The sequence below is a fragment of the Rhinolophus hipposideros genome, assembly GCF_964194185.1.
Source record: "Rhinolophus hipposideros genome assembly, chromosome: 7".
NCBI lineage: Eukaryota > Metazoa > Chordata > Mammalia > Chiroptera > Rhinolophidae > Rhinolophus > Rhinolophus hipposideros.
In genome coordinates, this window is record NC_138053.1 from 76,245,948 (window position 1) to 76,258,114 (window position 12,167).

Sequence of the window (12,167 nt, forward strand, 5' to 3'; positions counted from 1 at the left end):
GAACTTTTACTAGGAAAGACTTCTAAATTTCATCAAATGTTACAAATAGCACATTCTGGTGAACTATTCTTAATAAGAAGAATGAATCATACGATATGACAATACGGGAAAAAGCTGCCCAAACAGTCTCTGTAATATTCTTGATTCTTAGGCCCACAGATCTAATGGAAAAGAATCTTAGTAACCATGAGTCAATATTTAGAAGTTGCCACTTCTAAAAACAGTCATATAAACAATATAATTCTATTATATAACTTATATTAGCAATAAAAACAATATACTTCTATTATATAAATATATTAGCAATAAAAACAATAAACATATTCTATTAGTTATTAGATTCAGATGGAAATCAGTCTTTACTATAAAAAGTAACAAGTAATTAGTCAATTTCAAAGTCATCTAAAGCCCACTTCACAGCATCAATCTGACCCATGCTGCTCCCTAGAAAACTCCACCGGAATTTACACCAACTCTCATTTGCATAGTTTCTATATTTATTTAGATAAACCTTATACTACCAGCTAAAGTCAAAATAAAGTGAAGAAGAAGAATATATAAACATAGGGATTCCTAACACTCTATCTCCTACTTTACTGGCACGGCTGTTACAATACAAATGTCAAAGAAAATAGAGTGATCACTTTGCAAGTTATATAAATGTCAGATCACTATGCTGTGCCTCTGAAATTAATATAATATTGCATGTCAACTATAACTGAAAAATAAGAAAATACTAAAACATATGAATCATTAAATGAATTATCAACAATACTCACGCATCATTTGAGCAAGTCATAAATTCTCCCTTGATTTTGGGATGCCATGAGCCAGTATGAAGCATTGCTGTGTGACCCTTAAAAAAATAAAAAGATAGTTAACAGAGGTTACCAGAAACTGACATATTCTTAGAAGTAAAACTTTTTAGTCCTCTCAAAAGCACATCATTGTAATTACAAACTGATATTATTTTTATCCCAATTTTATTTCATAATATGTTTTATTTCAGTTCGTTTATTTGCACTTTAATTCACTGTGTAATAAGTTCCCTCCCTACCCCCGCTGCCCAGGAATTAGCACTGTGCGTAGAACAGGTGCTCAATAAGGAAGGAAGTAGAGAGGGAAATGACAGCCTCTCTTTACGAAAGACAGAAAGATAGGCCCTCTTTAAAGATTCTGTTCTCAATGGAAACAAATTAAGAATAGAAAGTATTTACGACTAATCAAGGCAAAAGCAAGAGGTTAGGAGGAAAAAAAATCCATGCTTCTTAAAAATGTGTCAACAATCTTGATTCTGTAATACATCTGGAAGAATAAATATGTAAGGAAAAGAAAAACATCTTTAAAATAATTCAGGAAGATTAATCTTACTAAGAGCATAATATAAAAACATTGTAATTAAAACAGTGTGATGTTGGTATAAGAATGGACATACATCATATCAACCACAGAGCACATATCAAACACACACACACACACACACACACACACCCCACTTCCCTCCTGGGTAGCGAAGGCAGCTAGCATGGTCCCATACAATTAGATGGGTTCAGACGGGGCAGAAAAGCCCTCATACTTTTTAGTGTAATAATGTCAAGGTCTTTTATTCTGAAAGGGCCCAAAATAAAGCTACGCTACAAGGAGTAAAATGTGCATATTTAAATGACTTAGAAGGCAAATCACTGTAGCTCTACAGAAAGAACACATTGGAATTCAGGTACCCACACGTGGGCCTGGGGACCATCTCTAGTCCAAGTCCCCCACGATGCCTCAAGTTGTATCTGGGCAACTCCTGACATGTTGCTCATGTTTACAGGGCACACATGGGGAATATGGATGCGGAACCTCTTCCTGCAGTAGGGAGGCATGGGCTGAAATAACCCCTGGAGGGACTAGATAGAAAGTTTGAGATTCCGTTTTCCTCTCCTGAGCACAAGACTTGTATATTCAGCTATCAACTTGACATTTCCATTTGCATGTCATAGGCATTTCAAACATAATAGTTCCAATAGAGAAATCTTAATTCTTACTGCCCACTTCATTTGTGATCACTGTCTTTTCTAGTTGCTAAAGCTATAAACTTGGAAGTCATCCTTAAGTACTCCATAACTATAACCCCAAAACCCCCTCTCTACCCACCCAGATTCAGTCCACAAGCTAGTCCTGTCAGTTTGATCCAACAATACATCTCAAATCTATTCACATTTCTTCTTTTCGCCACTATCAGTCTTATTTGAGCCAACATTATCTCATACCCCTACATGAGTTATTATGTAACAGGTCTGTTACTAGTCTCTCTGCTTATACTCTTGCCTCATGTGCTACACATAGCAATTAACAGAGTCCTTTAAAAATATACTTCTAAAAATGCCACTTGAACTCACTGTTCTCTGCTGGCTGTCTAAACTCTTTCCACAGTCTACAACAACTGACGCTTTCTGGCTCCTGCTTTCTGTACATATTCACCTCCTAATCACATCACCTTGGGGTTAGATTTCAACATATGAATTTGGGGGAGACACAAACATTCAGACCATAGCACTCTCCTTAAGGGCAGCAGTATTGCATCTCCTGCAAGATTAAGTACTTGCTCGTAAGTGGCAGTGGTATTAGTTATGACAAACAACGACTGGTAATGACCATCACAATTTTATCAGCAAACCAGGTTTGTAGCATGGTTTGGGGCACTGTTCCTGCATTTCACATCAAGTGTGGTTCACCAGCCGTTCCAGCATTCTCGTTACACAGAAATCAAGTAGAGTCAGCTTCTGTTGCATGCAGCTAAGAATAGGTACCGAAATCCTAGCTCATAATTTTAATCAGAGAATTTGAGTGAATTAAAATATATATTACAAAATGTTCCAGTTTCACTCAAGATAGAACATGCACACTCCACCCTATTTCTCCATCTGATTACAACAAAAAATTCTGAACAAAATAAAGGAACTACGACAAGACACTGAATAGTAGACAACAGCAAGCAAAAAGGGTGTAGAACCGAGGTCTTAAGGAGCAGTGAGGTGATGAACTTCCTGCGGATGTTTTTGACGTCTGTATTTCTTGACTTAGGCTCCAGGGCAGCCCACAACTGACAACTGAAAAAGAGAGAGAGAGAGAGAGAAGGGGAGAGAAAGAGAGAAAGAGAGAGAGAGAGGCAGAGAGAGAGAGAATGGAGTTCCAAGAAAAGGCTGCTCTCTCCAGGGGGCAGGGGTGACAGGGGAAGTGAAGAACCTGGGGACAAACCCAGTAACTTGACCTACCCCCTGCCAGGCAAGTACAAACAACAAAGCTTCAAGTCTCTGTTCAGTGCTGGCCCCATAAATGGCAGTAAGGCTCACAGGTCAAAGAACTATTGATGCCCTGCTTTTCACACCAGGCAAGCACTAGCTCTAAGGTGGCACTTCTTTATCTTCCAACCAGCAGCAGTGGCCCTCTGAGGCCACTATCGATGTGTGCCAGCTACACAACAGCAGTGGCCTCCCTCACCAGGGAGGATATCTGTTGGCTCTGCTGACCCTACACACTCAGCAACAAAGAGGCATGGCCCGTCCTCCCTTCCCCAACAGCAGACCCTATGGAACACAGCCCTTTTGATACTCCATGCTCTCTGCTAGGCCAACATGAGCAACACATCTATGGTCCACGCCTTCTCACCACATGGCAGCATATGTAAGACAGAACCCTTCTGATGGTCCAGGCTTTACATCAGGAAAAGGACAACAACAGTGTAGCAATGCTCCCTTTTCCCAGGAACATGTATAAGCAGCTACTATGGTGTAGGGAAATTTTGATTTTCCCAACCCATTCTAGTTTCGCCCAGAGGCATACCCAGTTATGAGAACTGCCATACAGCATAAAAACAGTAAGTCTCTGTTTTTCTACCAAGAACACCAGAACAGAAAAACCCTTCAAATCAGAGTAAAAGGAAAATCACGGGGTGAAGGAGTAAGAGAGCTAGAGAAAAATATCCTTGAAATCTGTACAAAAAATCCTGAGCTTATTCTTGAGGTTTACACTTGTGAAACCTACCAGAATCAGCGTAAGAAAAGCACTGAGAACTCAAGATGGTGCAGACTATCTTCCGGGTTCCACACAGATTCCCGAATAATGTGCATGCGGGGCAAACCAGAATAGTACACAAAGGCTTTAAAAATTAAATCAATATTGGAAAGAAAAACAGTTCATAGGAGGCAGTCATAATCAGGCTGTCATCTGGAGAGAGAGAATAAGAGAGAGAGAGAGAGAGAGAGAAACAAGCATTCACCAGAGGTTTTGGATAGGATGCAGAATCTCCTAACACAATACTCAAAATATCAAGGATACAATCCAAAATTAAGCATACAAAGAACCAGAAAAACCTAACCAGCTCTCAAGAAATAAGACAAAAGATGCCAACCACAAGACAACCCAAATGTTGGAATTACCAGAAAAGACTTTAAAATGGCGTTTCTAACCATGATACAAAAAGAAAAAGCAAACACTTTTGAAACACGCAAGGACAGAATTCTCAGCAAAGAAAAACAAACTATTTTAAAAAACAGAAATTGGGTTATATTGAAAAATATAATAACGGAAATGAAAATTTCACTGGAGGGGCCCAATAGCAGAATGGCTGTGTCAGAGCAAAGAGTCAGTGAACTTGAAGACACAGCAATAGAAATAATTCAATCTAAACAACAGGAAGAAAAAAAATGAGGAGAGTCACACAGACCTACAAAATAATATCAAAAGATTTAGTATTCATCTTATATAAGACTCAGGAGGAGAAGGGGGGTGTAGAAAAGTACTTGAATAAATAATGGCTAAAAATCTCCCAGATATAAATGTACAGATCGAAAAACCTCAGTGAATGCCAAACAGGATAAACAAAAAACAAAAAACAAGCAAAAAAAAGAAATTAAAAAAAAAATTTTTAACCTACACCTAGACACATAATAACTAAACTATTAAAAGTAAAAGATAAAGTCCTAAAAGCAAACATAAAAAAACAACACATTACACATAGAAAAACAAATGTTGAATTCCTATAGGTCACTTATCAGAAATAATAAAAACCAGAAGACAATAGAATATGTTCAAATGACTTTTAAAGTACTAAAAGAAAAATTCTGCCAAGTTACAGAAATGTACTTTAGGAATGAAGATGAAATAAAGACATTCTAAGATAAAAGAGAACTTGTCATCAGTAGACCTGTTTTAAAAGAAAGGCTACAGAAATTGAAAAACTGATCATATAATTCACATGGAAATTCAAAGAATAACAAAGAATTTCAAAAATTATTATTTCAAGAAGTATTATTTCAAGAAGAATCATGAAAAGAACAAAGTTGGAGGATTCACACCTCCAATTTCAAAACTAACCACAAAGCTATATGGTGTGGTGCTAGCATGAGGATATACATATAGTTCAATGGAAGAGAATTGAGAATCCAGAAATAAACATTTCTAGTCCATTCCTTTTTTACAGAACAGAAAAAAAGAATTCAATAGGGGAAAGAATACTCTTTTCGACAAATGACGCCAGGACAACTCGATATCCAAATGCTAAAGAATAAAGTGGAACACCTACCTCACACCATACACAAAAATTAACTCGAAATGGGTCATAGACCTAAATTAAGAGCTAAAACTATAAAACTCTTAAAAGAAAGCACAGATGGAATTCTTCATGACCTTGGGTTACGCAATAACATCAAAAACACAAAAACGAAAAAAAAATAGACTAGACTTCATCAAAAGTTGAAACCTTCATGCTTCAAAGGACACCACCAATACAGTGAAAACACAATCCACAGAGTGGGAGAAAATATTTGAAAATCATTTATCTGATGAAGGACTAGTATCCAGAATATATAAACAACTGCTAGAATGCAATAATAAAAAGACAAATAACCCAATTTAAAAATGAGCAAGGATTTGAATAGACATTTCTCCAAAGGGCATGTACAAATGATGACACGTACAGAAAAAGATACGCAACGTGATTAGCCATCAGGGAAATACAAATTAAAACCACACTAAGATACCACTTCACACCAACTATGAAGGTCAAACTAGAAAACAAAATGGAAAATAACAAGTGTTAAGGAGGGTGTAGAGAAATTGGAACCTTTATACACTACTGGTATTTTAAATGGTACAGCCACTTTGGAAAACAGCCTGGAAGTCCCTCAAAAGGCTAAACATAGAGTTACCGTAAGACCCAGAAATTCTACTCCTAGGTATACAACCAAGAGAAGTGAAAACATGGGCTCACACAAAAATTGTACGTGAATGTTCATAGTAGCATTATTCATAATAGTAAAAAAGTGGAAACAACACAAATATCCATCAACTGAAGAACAGATGAATGTGGCATAGCCATACAAGAGATATTATGTTGCAATGAAAAGAAATGAAATATCGATACATTCTACAGCCCGGATGAATTTTGAAAACATTACACTAAGTGAAAGAAACCAGTTAGAAAGGTCTACATGTTGTATGACTCCAGTTATATAAAATATCCAGAATAGGCAAATCTATAGAGATAGAAATCGATTGGTGGTTGCATAGGGCGTAGAGGGGTTGAAGGGTTGGGGATGATGGAGAAGGGATAGGGAGTTGGTGTTTAATAGAATTGATTTTGCAGAGCAGTTTTAGGTTCACAGCAATAATAAAAGGAAGACAGATTTCCCATGTAGCCCTGTTCCAACATATCCACCACCTCCCCCATCATCAGTGTCCCCCACCAGAGGGGTTACATTTGTTACAACTGATGAATCTACCCAACACATTATTATCATCCAAAGTCCACAGTTTACATGAGGGTTCACTCTTGGTGTCGTACATTCTATGGCTTTGCACGAATTTGTGACATGTATCCACCCTTATAGTATATATACAGACTCATTTCATTGTCTTAAAAATCCTCAGTGTTCTGCCTATTCATCCTTCCCTAACTCCTGACAACCTCTGATTTTTTTGTTATCTCCAGGTGTTTCTCCGGGGGTGACAAAAATGTTCTAAAATTGATTGTGGTGATGGCTGCATACACCATGAATATACTAAAGAACACTGTACATACTAAAAGCCACTGAATATACAAGTTAAATGGGGGAATTTTATGGTGTATGAATTCTATTGCAGTAAAATTAAAAAGACATGCTAAAAGAAGTTCTTACGTGAAAAGGAAATAGCAAAGAGAAACATGGAATAATATAAGCAATGAAGCAACAAAAGAAAGCGTAAATAAAACACGATTTTTCACCTTTAACTTTTGTTTAAAACAAAAATTGTATCATTGCCTGAAGGGATTTTTCAAAGTATAGAGATGTAATAGATAAGACAACTACATCAGGAGTGGGCGAAGGGCCCTATGTCGTTGTACAATTTCCATTTTTTACTTGAAACGGTAAAACATTAATTCTAAATAGATTGTGTAAAGTTTGTTCTCTAGAGCCACCACTTTTAAATAACTATACAGATAGAATAAAAATCCGACAGGTACATAAAAATAGAATTCTAAAACCACACAAATAAGTTAAAAGAGACAGGCGAGGAGAAGCAAGCAACCAAAAACAGAGAGACAAACAGAAAAGAATAAAATGGTAGAACTAAATCCAATCATATCGATAATAACATTAAACTTAAGTGAGTTAAACACACCAATTAAAAGACAACGATTGCATTATGCATTAAAGAAACAAGGCCCAACAATGTTTCTTTCGAGAATCCCACTTGAAACATAATGATATAGATTGGTTAAAAATAAAGGACTGAAAAAGATAAAACAAGCACCTTGTCCCAGGACCTTAAACTTGCTATTCCTGTCTGCTGGTTCTTTCTCAAATATCCATGGATATCTGGCTGGCTCCCTCATGGATCCTTCTTTCAGGTCTCCGAAGGCCTCTCCTCAGAGAAGCTTCCCTGCGTACTCCATCTAAAAGCAGCCCCTAATCACTCTCCATCCCCTAAACTGGCTTCCCTTTTCTTCATAGCACTTACTACCCTCTGATTTTGTTACACACACACACACACACACACACACACACACATATAATTTTTCTTTTCTTTTTTTTTTTTTTTTTACATATTTCCCTGTCTTCTCTCTGGAATACAAACCCCATGAGGGCTTTTTTTTTTTTTTTTAATGCTGAGTTCTCAGTGCCTAGACTCATGTCTCGCACATAGTAGAAACTCAATAAATATTGAATAAATGAATTTTAAAAAGATACAACAAGCAAACAGTAATTTTTTAAACATAGTAGAAACTCGATCAATATTGAATAAATGAATTTTAAAAAGAGATACAACAAGCAAACAGTAATTTTTTAAAATCTGGAGTGGATATACTAATATCACACAAAGCAGATGAGGAGGGACATGACACAATGATAAAGGGTCAATTAACCAAAAAGACATAATAATTATTAATGTGCATATGCACGTAAAACCAGTTTCAAAGGAGATGAATTCAAATAAAGAAGGTGTCTCAAGGAAAAGTGTTATCAACTGTGTCAAATGCTGCTGAAAGTTACAGTATTCTCAGAACTGAGAACTGACCATCAGAAAAGGATGGTATGATGATCCAGTGCCATGAACAGAGAAGTGACTTAGGTTCCTCTCAATTCTGTGCAGCTACGGTACTGAAAGATAATAATTAACTGACCTGCTGATAGATTAAAACCCATAGGATTGTCAGGGGTCCCTTAATCTCTTTCCAAAATAAAAATGTATCAGTCTGCTGTTATTTAAGGAAAAAAAACCTCCAATGCCAAGCAGTAAATAAGTATCGGGTCTAATTTCACCCCATAAATATCTGCCTGTGGGCCAGGAAAACAGCTCTTGATTTGCAATGAAAGGAACACTTCACTAACCCAAGACTTGCCCAGCGTTTAGGGACTTAAACCTAAACTGCCTTGGCTTTGTCCATCTTGCACACACCCTCGTTCTCCTCCTCTGCTTACTCAGCTTCACAGCTGCTGACATCTCTACCTGGTCCCTTAATCTAATGCTAGTCAGTCTGCGTACCTCCCAGGCAGGTCCTAGTTTACCATTTTCCTCTCCCACTTCCAGACTCGGAAATTCTAGAGATGGGAGCAGCTGAATTCAGCCCTTAGAGCCTCACTTCCTGTACTTTGTCCTAACAGCAACCCAACAACTAACCTCACCTATGCAGGCCCCGAAGGCAGGCCCCAGAAAAGAGGTCTCTTACTGATATCTGATTAGAGTTGAAATAGCATCTTGGAATATAAAGGCTATTTTTAAGAGGACCAAAAGAAAATGATCCCTACTACAAAGAACACTAAGATAAAAGAACCTGCGTTATTCTTAGCTATTGAGTACCCAGGACAGGAACACAAATAGTAAGTTAAACTGAAAAAAATCTGAAAAACTATGAGTGTTGTTTCTTGTTTATAAAGACAGAAGCATGACAAAGGCAACGGGAACGATAAGCAGCCTGTATTAAAACAGCGACCAAGATTAGTCATAACAAAAATGAAGTTCAACTAAGGATTCTTAAATGGATCAAAACAGAACCAGTACCATGGCTAACTAGTGGAAAAAATTTTAAAGTGACACCTACTAAAGAACAGTCAGTGACTAAAACACTTTTTCATCAAATAAACTACATTTTTCCTCTTTCTCCTTTATCTAAACAAAGGCACGTCTGAGGGGGAAAGAAAAATCCCTTCCTTGATTTAACAGGCTTAACTGGAAACAGCCTAGAAGAAAGAATTAAGCATCTATTTGTTTCTCATAATATGCTATATTTTGCAAAAAAAAAAAAAAAAAAACATTACTGATCCATGACCAGTGTGGGCTTCCTACACACACACACACACACACACACACACACACACACACACACGCACATGCACTCAATCTCTACTGATCGGTCCACACTCCTGTGGCTGCCCCTACAACAAAAGCTGCAAAACAGCTGCTCTGCTGCAGTGCCATTTGTAGTCACTGAATGTATTTGTGACCCACAAAATAAAAGTACCCAAGTTTCAAGAATGATGAGCTAACACATGAAACTCCTATGAAGAGATGAAATGCAACAGGGAATCTACTATGAGCTTTGATCCAAAAGTTCTTCTTAACCAGAGTCCATTCACAGGCTTTCAAAAATCACCCAACTTCTTGAAATTGTCAGCAAAATTTCATGTGAGTACACTTTGCTGGAGAAAATGTTCAGAGCTTTAATTGCGGAGTTGGCAAACTTTTTCTCTCAAGGTCCAGACAGTAAGTATTTTAGGCTTTGCCGGCCACAGGTCTCTGCTTCACTACTCAGCTCTACAGGTATAGCTCAAAAGCAGCCATAGACAATAGTAAATAAATGGGCATGGCTGTGTTACAATAAAATCTTTACTTATATAAACAGGGTGCAGGCTGGATTTCGCCCACAGGCCTAGTTCACCAACCCCTGTTGCAATCCATCACACTCTTAGTCATTTCCTTCTGTGAATCAAGGACTCTGAAGTCCAAGTCTTTCTAATTCCTGAGCAATTTTAAAATCCATTGGAACACATCAAAGAGATAAATTCATTCTGTTTTGATCTACTCAACTCCTAAGATATTTCAGCAACCCCAGCTATGGCTAATTCTGCAATTACCACACATGGTTCCTCTTCTGAAATCATGAACTTCCAATATTTATTGGTTTAACAAATATTTATCATTTGGTATGTTCTAGGCTCTAGATAGTCCACTTATTAGTCACACAACCTCTTGTCACCCTTTCATTTTCAATACCCTAAACTTCAACCACTCTCTCAATATAAACCTGAGTGTCCTTCTGCTGTACCTACAATGAACAATTTTTATTCTGGAATAAGTCCCTCCTCCCCGTCACTGTATTCCATTCAAACACGCAAGGATATCATAGGAATATGCAGAATGGTCGTGGCTACGAATTTACATTCCATAACCCTTAATGCTCCCACTATTCTTCTGGTAAGTTTTCTCTGACAACTATCAATTGTTATTTTAAGTCTTTACTAACCTACTGACGGCCTCATCCCAACATCTGGGAACACCAAACTAGGAAACGACCCTGCCAGTAGTAGATGGTGACGCCTTCAACTTCCTATCTAAGGCCCACCCCCTAGAAACGTATCTGCATCTGAGCCCATTCTTATCTTTTTACTTAGTATGAGTTTTTAGTTTTTGTTTGTTTGTTTTTGCAGAACTATATTAGTTTTCTATTGCTGTGTAACAAACTACCACAAACTTTGGGGCTTAAAACACCTCCAATTTATTAGCTAACAGTTTTATAGGTCAGAAGTCCTATCACAATGTGGCTAGATTCTCTGTTCAGGGTCTCACAGATGAATCGGGATGTCGGTAGAGTTGCATTCCTTTCTGGAGGCTCAGGGGAAGAATCCAATTCCAAGCTCGCTTAGGTTGTGGCAGAATCCAAGTTCCCCGTGGGAACTTGTTATCTTTCTGCTGAGGGCCGCTCTCAGCGCCGAGAAGCCGCCCTGGCCACATGGATTCCTCCATCTTCAAAGCCAGCATATGAGAACCTTTCTCATGTTGAATCTGAATTAGACGAAAGACATGCCCCCAAATTTCTGCAAAACAGCCCCTTCTTTATCTGTAGCTCCTGTTGAAATAGATAAGGATTAATATCCTTCTTAGAAGCTGGTTTGGTTGAGAAGACCTATGAGGCTGAATTTCTTGGAAGAGTCTTCAGTGTAACTACATACTCTGACTTTATCTTTCTAAGATTTTAGCTAAAGATTATACAGCCACATCCTTGATTTTTCCTCTATACCACAATTTCAGAAGTAATTTCTTCATTTCAACATTCTTTGCCAACTGTATAGGCTCAAAATTAACTAAATCATCTATTCCTGGTTCCCTTTTATCAAGACTCTTTCAATTTATCTTTCTTTGCTCATATTTTATTATCAGCAGCAAAACACTTTGCTTGGATATCTCCTTAGGTTTTTCCCAACTTCATCACTCTAGTTCTGCTTCCATCTTCAAAGCCAGCAACAGAGAATTTCCTTCCAGTCAAATCCCTCCCACACTTCGAATCTCTTTTGCCAGGAAGAGCCCAATCCCTTTTAAGAGCTCACCTGATCAGGTGGGATCCACTGAGGTTAATCATCCTTTTCTAAGGTCAAGTCACATAATGTAACCTAATCACAGATGTATCTCATCATTCTCATGGT

The 12,167-nt window shown here is 37.7% G+C and overlaps 1 protein-coding gene across 1 annotated transcript in view; it reads right to left on the bottom strand.

Moving 5' to 3' along the window:
- WDR70 (WD repeat domain 70) overlaps positions 1-12,167 on the bottom strand; it is a 253,902-nt gene that overhangs the window by 163,045 nt on the left and 78,690 nt on the right. Inside the window, exon 9 of the mRNA XM_081053278.1 lies at positions 780-856. Within this exon, the coding sequence (XP_080909404.1) occupies positions 780-856 (77 nt within the window). The remainder of the gene's footprint in view (positions 1-779; positions 857-12,167) is intronic.